The sequence below is a fragment of the Battus philenor genome, unplaced genomic scaffold (assembly GCF_028537555.1).
Source record: "Battus philenor isolate CCGP_79_NKW_IND1 unplaced genomic scaffold, ilBatPhil1.0.hap1 SCAF_7, whole genome shotgun sequence".
Lineage (NCBI taxonomy): Eukaryota > Metazoa > Arthropoda > Insecta > Lepidoptera > Papilionidae > Battus > Battus philenor.
In genome coordinates this window covers 4,579,646-4,592,265 of record NW_027181737.1, presented here as the reverse complement: position 1 = coordinate 4,592,265, position 12,620 = coordinate 4,579,646, and the positions used below count along the sequence as shown (strand labels likewise).

The window sequence follows — 12,620 nt, the reverse complement described above, 5'->3', positions numbered from 1 at the left end:
TTTTTTTCGTATTTTTTTTGAAATTAGCGTTTTTAATAACTGCTTAGTAAATCTTTTTAAAGAGATATTCTTTTACACCCAAGCCCATAAATACGCGTTTTTTTTTTAAATTAATATGCTCAGCAGTAAAATTGCGAAGACATCTATCATTTATATTCTGGCATCAATATGATTGAATAATAATAATGATATAATTAAAAATTAAAAAGACATCAATGTATCTAGATACGGCGTATATTTTCTAGTTGTAGATCGGCGCTCGGAACGTAAAGAAACAGAATTCCAAAATGTTAACACATATATATTTTTAAAAGGAGAACAAACAGATTTTTAATATTAGTAACTTTATGAAGAGAAAAAAGTTACGATTATAAAAAATTACGTAATGAAAAGTATGTTTTTGAATGTGCGTGTGTGTGTGTATGATTATGTGTGTATGTGTTCGTAATAAGAAAGCTAGTACAATCTAATCTATATATACTAATATTTTTGAATCTAATGAAGGTACACAATATTTTGGGAGTGTTTTGAAACGAACTCTGACCAATCAACCAGATTTGACTATACACGAGGAGTTTCACACGATAGACTCACGAAGAACACGGCGCCATACGAGTACTTCAAGTAACCCACGCAACGAGCATTTGTATGAAGTGCCTCAGTTAGCTAACAGGTGAGTACATATTTTAAAAAATAATCAAATAGCGTATTTATTAAATTTAATTAGACAATGTACTTTACCAAAGATTCAACCTAATTTTATAGCATTACACCATTTTCCGTTTGCAAATATAGATCAGCAGATAAAGAAAGAGTAGTATACGGCATTTGATTTGGCACATCGGTTTTCGAAAGCGTAGGAGTACTGTGCGATAAAGACAACGCTATACCTAAACCGAACCGTGATACATGTTGTTTCGAATTAGTCATAAAAAAGTGTCAATTTTAAATGATTTTTTAGTTAACGCCAAACGTAATAGTAAATAGAACTTTTATATTTGAGACACTTTTGAAAACCACTATAACTAAATACTTATATTGAAATCTTTAAAAATGTCGGATAATGTTAATTATTTAATTAATTTTAACTTTACTTTATGATTCATTTATTTCACCCGGGAAAGATTCACAGCTGGACATAACCTTCCCCCATTGATTTCAAATTGGACCGGTTAAGAGACTGCTTACATCCTTCGTCTACCGCCGATCTTAACAAGGTTATTACTTAAAAGTTACTTAAAAGATGATAATTCATCAAAGGTTGCCTTCTAAGATATGTATGTTAAACTTTACATAGTGATTATATACAACACGAAAACACATCGAGATTGTCACAAATCAAATAAATCATTAATTATTGGTGAATATAATTCAAAGTTGCACGATCTTGATATGGCGAACACAAACGCCAATCAATATTAATGTTTCAATATGCAAATGATTTTCGGACAACGATATTCCATATTTGTAATTAATTACCGAATACAGTTCATTCATAGCTCAGATGCGGATCTCTGATGTAACCGCCGCACAGCGACGCAATTTAAATGCACCATAATGAGCGATTTGTTTTATTGCAACTTGTATAAATATTAATGAAATGGTTGTGTAAATTTGAATAAGCGTTTTCGTATGAATACCGTAATTAATTATATCTCCGGGTATTATTTTGAATATTTATTGTAAATAGTTTGTCGAAGTATCTTCTTGAATTTACCGATATTTAGTCAAGAAACCAGTAATAAAATAGCCAACAATAAAACTTTAGAAATTTTAAAGTCATCTATTACGATGAATGTTAGGATTTCTAATGTTTTCAATTATAGATTTTCGTACGATTTGTTATATTTTTAAAATCGATTATTTTTTTGTTAATAAAGTATGCTATATGCACATAAATTTTAACAGAGTAGAATAATACCTCACTGTCTAATTGCAGCAACAATTGAAAATGAAAGAAAAAAAACATTGTCAGATTACATGTATCGCCGTGGTATCAGTCTGAACTATTGTAACTTTAAACTATAGCAACCAATCGTACTACAATGTAACTCTTTTTGACGCGTTTGATTCGGAATGATAAACGCGTTTCATGTGATAGTACAGGTTGACAGTCTATTGACCATTCATCTAAGCGATCTAATAGCTGAGTAACATCTCTGTCTTGTAAAACACGGCCTTAGGTTTGCAGGGATTCAACTTCTTTAGCTACTTATATTAAGGTTAACATTAAAATACCTCCATGCTCAATCACTAACAATCCAGAAATTTGAAAAGGCAATTTAGTAAACAGTGGAATCAAAGAAGTCAAACGTTGATTCACGTTTCCTAAATTTAATATTAATATATGTATATTTAAGAGGATTGAGAAAGAGTTACAATTGTTACATAGAAACACAGGAAAATTGTTTTAAAGCATCAATATAACAACAGGATAAGCTTCAATATGTAGATGCTATAACTTTTATTTACAAAAAATTATTTCTTGGCTGTGAAAACCAGCCCGGAAAGGCAAAATAAGACGCAATCAGTGTTGACATAGTGAATTAAGAAGCCAATTAAAATAATTAAGTTAAGTAGTAGGTAGTTGAGTGTCGGTAATGACAATATGTGAAACAGGATAAACCTCTGTTTGAAGTGGCAGAAGAAGTCAAGATCGTTTATATAAGCAAATAAGTTAAATGATTTGGAAGTAATCACATGAGATTGAATATTTTAACGACACGATAATTATTTTCAGCTACATTTCACCGATCGATCAAGAGGTAAGAACTGAACACACTGGCAGCGAAAGGAATTACGCTTGCAAGGATAATGTGGAATCAGATAGATCTGATTCTAGCTGCTTTTTAAGCTGTGAGTTTTGTACTTTGCACCAACAACGTAAAGGCAGACACCAAAACTGAGACATTTAAATGTCATCATTGTTATGACATGTTGTAATTTTTACAATTATATTATTTTCAATGCTTTATAGGGTAGTCATAGCATTATTAAAGTGAGTCAAAGTGTACCTCTTTGGTGTTCTGTCTACTTAACTGCTTTAAGTAAAGCTTCACGGAGTATATCACGTTTAATAATCATAATTGACTATTCATTAATTTTTCAGCGGGTTCCTCGTATGGTAATGAGAGTATAGAAATGTCTCCATCGTTAAAAAATAACGCATCAGTCGATTCTAAATTTCTCGGCATAAACTATATTGAGACATCTACATCGAAAATGATCACCAGTGATGGGGACTGGCTGAACCTTGAGAAGTGTGGAGTTAGCTTATTCGTCCCTGATGGAGTAGTAGATAAAGGAGAAGAATTATTTTCGTTGGAGGTTACGGATGAAGAGTGGAACCAACCTATATTGCAAGAAGGTAAAAACCATTGAAATAAGCGCCTATATAATTTTAAGACGTCATCGAAGTTTGTCATGAGTCACCTTCTTTCGACGAATCGAAACCCATTGTTTAGATATAAGATTCATCCAGTGACTCATTAACTAAATTGACAATGATATAGGAGAATAAAAGATCTTAGGTTTCTATTCACAAATATTTTCGGAATTATAAATTTGCGAACCCTATAAAAATAAACAATTTTGAATGTACATTGTTAATCAAGTCTCAAAATGGTTCCAGCGATGGAATTATTTTACTATATACAAAATTGCAAAGAAATATCGAATATAACAAAAAATTTTATTTATTTTAGGTATTTTTAACTAAGGTAAAATATACCGTGTCTTTAAAATACGAAAACATATTTGCTAGTCATGTTTTTTATTGTAAATATTTTTCTTGAGATTTTATTAGATTGATGTTCAAACTAAAAAATGTAATTCCTCCATAAAAAAGCGCTCGGTGGCAGACATCTGTTTGTGCAATGTCTTTTCACTTCTGAAGTGAATGGCAGTGTGCTACGGATGAGTGTTTGTACAGGGGTCTGCACTTGAGAACAAATATGTGCTGTTTCGACTTCTTTCAATGCCGACTGCATTCTATTTCTCAACAGCCGAGATGAGAATGCCCGGATACAATATGATGTTGTATTGTTGAGTAGTTTCGATTTAATAATCTTTTGTGTTTGCATACCAGCAGTGGCAGATCTAAGAAAACGCTATTGGAAATTTTCTCAATAGACTTTTATTACAAGCTTCATAGCGAAGAAATATTTATTTCAAGACATTGTTTGAAATAAAAGATCGTTAATAAATATTTTTATGTCGCTATCTGTACTTAGTATTACATTAAATCGTTACCTCCGGGAAGCAAAATTGCAAGTACAAAATTCGTACTTTTATTAGTAAATAGAACAGGTAGCAAAATATCGATTTGGTAAGACGGAAACATAGTTATTTTAACTAGTAACAGTATTGGAAAGGCTTTTATTTTCAATATTCCTCTCCAGATCTGAATCTTAGTCGATTCAACCAATATATAGTAAAAATATTGAGGTCTTTGGTTTCCAGCGTTGGAATAAAAAGTAACGCATATTATGAACAGCAAATCTAACAAGTCCATTCCAGACCAACCAACGATCAAGACTAGTTAGTCTCCGCACATATTAAAAATAAGTTTAAAGTTATTTGGGTCAAATCGCCTACATACAACTATATAACTTCTATAAATTACATATTGTAGAGTATGTTGACAGTAAAAGTCACATGAATTCTTACTTACCTGCTGGTCGGAGTCGTTAACTGGATTTTCTATTATTACTGCCATGAAAGTATAGGATAGTATGGCATAGAAACAGTACGTCATCGATTCCGATAAAGCGTTTTTATACGGACACAATCTTCAATTATGAAGAAATGATTAAGAAGTAAACATTTTTTTAGTCACACCTATAAAGCAGACGTTTTGGTTAATCTTGTAATATCGCCTTTTTAATCTTGTAACGAAATAGCAAAAAGAAATGAAAATAAATTGAGATAAATTTGAAAAAATTTCATGATGTAAAGATAGCTCATCTTTATCTTCATCATCATTTCCCGACGTCCACTGGTGGACATAGGGGTGTATTTGCCGATTCCAAGTTAGCATCACATGAATAAAAAATTCAGCAGCGGTTATCAATTACATTCCCCCGAGACAACTATACTTTATAGCCGCTGTTGTGTACCCATAATACGCACAAAAAAGACGCAGGGCATTAGGCATATTCCACCAGAGGTCCATTGCACGTTGTTGGATGTCTCGTATCTTTTAGACGATTTTGTGTTTTATCACCGTTTTAATCACACAAATATACGTTTTATTTGTCTCACGGGATTAAAATCATGACCTATAAATTTATGATTCACTCCTTAGTTATTAAACCCATCACTTATGTAATCTCTGTTTAGTATATAAATTCAATTTTATTCACGATTGAAATTCCTTGCAAGAAAATAGTTTAAAATAAATTTAAAACTTTGAATCGTTTAAAATCTGTTTTCAAAGTGAATTTTCTGAGTAGAGCAATAAGTTAAAATAGTTTTATCCGCTAGAAAAGTTTTGTGTATTCTCGTCTATTGTTAACTCGGACGTCAGATTCCGAGCGGGGCTATGTGCGGACTTTGTGACCTAAATTTAAAATGTCAGGTTTTCTTTTATGTATATAAATTTAATAGGTCAAAATATGTATCTTATTCAAAATTAACTGAATAATTTTTTTCGTTTTATTTATTTTTTTGTTAACATTTTATTACAAAAAACATAGACCACACGATTTAAGAAAAAACAGATAAAAAAACATTTGTTGATAATAAAATCTTTACATTAAGATTATGTAAGCGTGCTTGTTAATTTATTATCATAATGTTATTTAAGCGTATGTTTTTCCTAGGTGAGACACAGTTGAGTCCGGTTATCAAATGCTGTCCGAAGAACTTCCACTTTCGAAAAGGAGTGATATTATCGTTTCCGCATTGTGCATCACTTAAGAACACCAGCTGGCTGCTATCGATTCTGCAAAAGCCCGAGGACACCAACGCGAGGGAGTGGAGAAAAGTTTTGACGCTAAGCCAAGAAACCCCCGGGACTCCGATATTCGCGCAAGTTGACCCAACAAAAGTTTACTTAGTTTGTGAGTTTTTGACTGATTTCGTTCTGATCGGACGAAGTTTCAACGGCCTCGATGCCAAATTACTTAGATTAGGTCTCTTCATCGCCAAAAGAGCCGACGACAGTTTTTATAATTTGAACATTCGCGTGTTTAACGACACTCCATTCGCTCTCTATGAATGTGTTGAGAGTGAGAGACGTTCTGGTGGGCATTTGCTGTGCGAACCAAAAGTTATCACTTTTCAAGAGAACGCTTCCGATCTCTGCGTTAATGTGAGAGACGTGGGAGCGGGATGGAAGATACAAACTGGTGGAACATACCAGGAAGTATCCTACACCCATATTTGGAACATGACTCTTCGATCTTTGCACTGCATGTTCGTTCTTCAACAACTGGACTCGATTAATTGTTTAGAATTAAATATATCAATTTATCAAAAACAGAAACAATCAAATTCAGTCAATTTTAATCTAAAAACAAACGATTTGAATTCAAATTTCAATTGTAGCAAGCGTTTCAGCTATTCGGGCTTAGAAACTGGGTATACGGTTAACATTGTTGAGAATCCTTTTAATTATTCGTCGTTGTCTAAGAAGGAGGGTCGATATGATTTCGTTTACAAAAATAACAGTATTCTCAGAAATAACTTTCACGTTGACAATAATTATTATAGATGTAACGTTCTGACTAAATCTGACAGAGTAATATTGTGTAAACTCCTCGATTCACAATCGTCGAAGGGCAATGACTGGAGGCTGTTGGCGGAAAAGTTAAAAATAACATCATACTATTACTACTTCTCCAACACTTGCTCTCCCACTGAGAACATTCTTAACCTGTGGCTGTGCAGAAACAACGATGTAAATATGCTTGTGAATTTATCCAGAATATTTAGAGAAATGTCTAGGATCGATTGTGCTACAGTAGTGGAAAGACGTTGTTTTCCAAATTGATATCTATTTTTTTAAACGAAGACACCCCTGTAATATTACTTCTTTTATTATTTAACATTTATTTACACAATGAATATGTATGAGATATGCGAATGTAACGTTTTATTATAGAGTGGAACTAAAACACGTACGAATAGTTGACTTACTTTTTATGACACATTAATATTAGCTATGTCGCAAGCAAAGTTTTTTGTTTTATAGTATAGTACATACAATAAGAAATATTCGTGTATTGAAACAAATAATGAAGTTATGGACTTTTTTTTCTATTTACAAAATGTTGGTGTATGTAAAAAATTATAACTATTCGTAAGGCCATCTTTATACGTATTTAAAATCATATATACTAAACAAATATATAATTCATAACCGGAAATGTTGCAAACGTTTTAAAATTCTCTTTGATTATATTAATTAAGAAAAATAGAAGTTATTTAGAGGAAGACAAAGTTCTTTTTTGTACAAAGCGTTTCTTTTATTTATATTATGAAAAGAGACAGCTTTTTTTAGACTACTTTGATATGTTTCTAAGTTTGAGGTATATTATAAGGTTCGCAATGTAGTAAAAAGAGACCAGCATCATGTTACTAACAATGGAAGGTTCTTTTATTGCTTGTAGTAATACACAACACACTACATACAGAGATTTTTACGAAGTGAAAGTCTTTATTAAGATTATATATTGTTCATTTTTTGTAACGACTCAACACTTGTTTTAAAGCAGATATTTCTAACAAAGGAAAATTATATAAACTTTTATAATCCTTTAGGTAGCTACAATAATTGGAACCCATTGTATTTTAAAAATGAATCACTTTTTATAATATTTAAAATATCCAAAATTTCACTTATTGCAACTTATCCAACTACGTGTAATCATTACATTTAAAATAAAACAGAAATTAAAACTAAATAAGAGAGTAACATTTTACGTATTTATGAAAACGTTGGAATGAATAAAAAGCTTATTACTCGGAACGAAAACTGTATTCACGTTTGTGAGTCCAAGTTTATACTTATTGTTTGAGAACAGAAGGAGAATGGAAGCACATTTTATTTTTATTAAAGAGACTCTAGTAAAAATTATTAACTACATACATGAATAGTAGGAAAACAATGTGTTTTTAAATGAACTTGTAGTGGACAACGCAGTTAATAAAGAAGACATATACAGTTTCATTAAAGCCCTTTTAATGACCTATTTGTGTATATTACATCATACAATTATTACATGTAAACTTGGTTGTAAAATATAAAGTATATAACAGTAAAACTTAATCAAATACCAGAACAAAAACTTTTAAATATTTGTGATATCCGCTCACATAAAATATCTCCCCTCCTCCCGTGGGTTATGGCCCATTGACTGTTCGACAATTATGTCCCGATATAACCATAGCTTGACAAACATTAATAACAGTATTATATATTTGTGTAAAATCGTTGGTTTAAGATGCCATTGCTTATAAAATTGTGTCTTTTTTAGTATTGTGGGAAAAACCTACAAAAGTCACTCCTATTGGCTTCAATGATTCCTTTTTTCGAAAGTAAGCAAACGCTTTCTCTTTAGTTGTATATTATATAAGTTATTTCAACTGAGTTGGCCTAGTACGAAAAAGACGCCAGCAGAATTAAATCACAATGAATCTGCTTCCGCGACATTGTTATGGAAGATAGAAGAAGGCGTTGTATGCGATGCGGTGATGTGCTTTCTCTCTCCTTCTCCGTAGACTATTTTTGCAACAACATTAGTAGAATTATGTCTTACGTTGTAATATGATGTAATTCGTTTATATCTGTTGTAAGAAGTTCATGGCAAGTTTTACGATGGCACATCGTAAAAGATCTAGTGATGCAGAGCAAACATTGGACTAAATGATAAGACTAATTGAATATTAAGGGCACGAGCGCAAGCCTGGAAGACGGGAGTGTTCATTACAATATACTAAGACGACATTGTAAAAGCATTTGATTAGCTCATATCTTTAAAATCAAATAAAACAGCTTCATAGTTACTCTCTCATCGCACATTTAAATACAGTAGACAATGAGGTTTTTTTTTATTCTCAGAGTATTTTAAATCAATTTATTTCTTGTAATATTTACATCTTTCATTGTATAGTAACGTGGTGAACTGGAGATACCGTGAAATTTAGTGATTTATTCTAATAAAACCCCCGACTCGAAGGGTAATTAAAATAATATTCAAACATGTTTATTTCCATTAGCCGAGCCTTTATTTCGCGGTAATCTTTCAATCACGCTGATGTTAGATACGTAACATTATTATTTAGTATTAATTCACAAGGGTACATGATATGTTTGAAAAACATTAGTGCTGTACTTTTACGAACCAATGTATTGTTTAATTAAGAGAATTGAAAATGATTTTAGTAGTGATTTAAAATTTTTGAAGTAAATATATAATTAATTATAAAAAAATCTTTTATTTAAAATTATTCATCATTATAACCATCACATCTGCTGTAGAACATCTACTGCTGGACATACGCCTCCGCCTTAGACATACAACAGAATTTTGCTGAAACTCCATACCGGAAGAAGTATGTTGAAAATAATAATAAAGAATGTTAAGAAGATGCATTTAATGCTCACGGATGGCTGCTATTGCCTAGCCCTATGCTGGATTCCTTCCCCTTCCTATTACTCCTATTGAAAATCTATAAGGGAGGTCTATCACCATCAGAAAACGTCTTTGGACTAGAATGATAATGATGGTACTAAATAGACAATCAGTAATTAACACTAATAAAGCCACACTTTCGTATGTCGTGTAATAGCGTTATATTACAATATCTGTTAGCCGAAACACATCAATAACAAAGAAATATGTGTTTAATTAATTTGTGATCATTTTTTGAAAATGCAAGTGATATTAAAAAAAAATGATCGAGGAAGATTTTATCTTCAATCCAAAGGATATATGTACATACAAAAGGCTTAACAATTTCACGGCGTAATGTACTACAATATTCCCACGTTCCGTGACCCAAATACTAGATATTCAAGTATTAACGCTAGGGTTGTGCGGGCGCGGCGATTGCATCGTTTAATAATTGAGACCTCGCTTCTGCATTACTTTATATTGAAACCGCTCGAGTTGTAAGCGCATAGCGGGCTATTGCCTCAACTACCGTGACCGTGACTATCGTCCGTCTATCTAGTGGAAGGCCTACACCACAGTTTATCGAACCTTGCGGCCCCAGCGTCGACGGTTGCACTCCTGTTTTAATTTTTTTATTTAGACATGTTTACCAAATATCCACTGTACGTCTATTCGTTCCATTATAAAGAATTTTTACAAATATTGCTGCAATTATAGTGCCACCAAAACTGCTGTACCTCGCCTTAGGAAAGCGCGGGGGTGGAAAAGTGGGGGGAAGGAAAAAAGTGTATGAGCACCATCGCCGCGTTCGTTGCCGACGGGTAGCGGCTGGTACCCTCCAGTCTCATCGCACACATACCTTTGGCGTGGTACAATGGTTTGGTGGGACTATAGTATTTATTAACATATGTTTAGTTTAATAATTCAAGGCTGCCGTCTATCAAACTATACAAGGCGAATCATTTTTACTGAATATATTTTATAAACGGTTGTTAATATTCTACCGACGAGGCGAGTAACTGTTTATATAGAGATGTTGGAAACGTTTTTAATATTATATTATGAGAAATTTGTTCATATTTTTTGTGTATTTTGTGCCATTTCTTTGTGACAAAATTAAAATAAAAATAACATTTTCTGCTATAGCCCTCTTTTGTAAATTTAACCTAATTATATTAATAATAATAATTTGCTGCTATGAAAACAAATACACATAGTTAAGTATTAATCAATAAGTTAAATTAAAAAATATTATAAAACGTTTCTTTCCATAAATTTATTTCATTTTTTAATGTTAAACCTAGTCGAAGAAATGTCATATTGTAGCAAATAGTGCATTTATTGTTTTCCTTTTATATTGTTGCGATAATATATTCTGTTTGAATAAATAAGAAGACTCGCTGTCGCTTATCACTAGTGTCGGTGATAACGGTTTCAGGTGTTTCCTTTCCATTTCACTAAAGAATGCCCTTAATAAAGATGAGGGTGTTACACCGATGCCCTAGCCGGGAGTTTGGAGCCGAATTGAATATCTGTAATATTCATGTCCGGGTGCTGCTCATTGGGTAGTTATTTTTGTGATTGAGCCTTTTTTCAATTCAAATTACAAATAATAAAATCAAATGCCAATTAACTATTTTTTTTGCTGTTTTTATTTATTAAATATTTGTTCTCGTTTACGTCTCTATACGAGTATATACAATTTGTGCATATCAAAGTAGACTGTAGTAATAATTTTTTTATTTCTTGTAATATTTTTGATAAGTGGAACCCGTTTTAGTAGTAATTTTTTTGTGGAACCCCTGGTTTCTTTTATTAGAATTTTATATTTTGTAAATGATTCTGCAACAAAAAGACAAATATTTATTTTCTTCAATAAGTAAAAATTAAACAACTGAAATTTACATTTTCGCGACTTTTAAATTTGAATGGGATGAGTAAAATTAGTTTTAATTATCTCAAATATTTTCAATATTAGTCCTAATTGATGAAGTTGAATTCTTATGTCAGGTCCGGCATCAAGTCACATGCCGCAAAGGATTATTATGCCCGGATATTCGCAGTGTCATGATCAATAAAGAATTGAGCCAAGGAATTTCTGATACCGGAATTTTCCGTGATAATACCAGTGCGGCTTCTTTTAAATATAAAAAAATGTTCAGACGGCGCCGCAACAATTTGCGATGTTAGACATTTGCTCCGACGATTCAGATTACTAAATGGAATTTAGAAGTGGCAGTAAATTTTCATAATTTTCTTGAATGTTAAAAAAACAGATAAATGCCGCGGAACACCTGAGGGATTTTTACGGAACCCCAGGTTACGGCGGAACACAGTTTAAAAGAATGCTGTCTCAGACGACATGATATCTGATAACCGAGTTTAAAAAGTTGCCGGCGTAAATTTTAAAATGATTGCAAAGCGGATTTATCAATAAAAAATATAATCAATAATGTGTTCTAATCACTAAACACAGCCGTTATAATATAAAATCAACGCCACTCTAAAGAATAATCACGACAAAGTTTTATAAGAGCATTATGTAATCTTAGAAACAAGTCGCTTCCTACCGATCTGATACTTGTAAGTCTACGGGAAAGACAAATATCAAGTAGTGGAGGACCTACGGCTGAAATGATGGTGATGATATTAAGACGACAACCATTTTCATATGATCATCGTTATTCGTCAAATGACAGACACCCTGGCGCCGTCAAACAGTGTCCATCAAGTGGTGGTAGCACGGTCACACGAACTCGTGCATGTATTACACGAATGAAACTCAAAATGCTATTGCAAGATTCATCGATGTGGCGAAATCAGCAACGACCGCTCAGATACTGGCCCACAACTTAAAGATTGCTATATGGAGTAGAGATGAGGAAGAGGTCGCATGAGCTGTAATGTTAAAAACAAGACATTGTTAGGGCGTAGCGAACAAACAAACTAAACATTACTAAATATTAAAAAATAAACTGTAACAATACTTCAATTAACAAA

General features: G+C 32.4%; 1 protein-coding gene across 1 annotated transcript in view; it reads left to right on the top strand.

The window, feature by feature from the left end:
• Positions 1 to 7,032, top strand: part of LOC137930891 (netrin receptor UNC5B-like) — a 29,529-nt gene extending 22,497 nt beyond the window's left edge. Inside the window, exons 18-21 of the mRNA XM_068774239.1 lie at positions 505 to 673; positions 2,741 to 2,856; positions 3,110 to 3,367; positions 5,823 to 7,032. Of these exons, the coding sequence (XP_068630340.1) occupies positions 505 to 673; positions 2,741 to 2,856; positions 3,110 to 3,367; positions 5,823 to 6,994 (1,715 nt within the window). The 3' untranslated portion in view covers positions 6,995 to 7,032. The remainder of the gene's footprint in view (positions 1 to 504; positions 674 to 2,740; positions 2,857 to 3,109; positions 3,368 to 5,822) is intronic.
• The last annotated feature ends 5,588 nt before the right edge of the window (positions 7,033 to 12,620 follow it).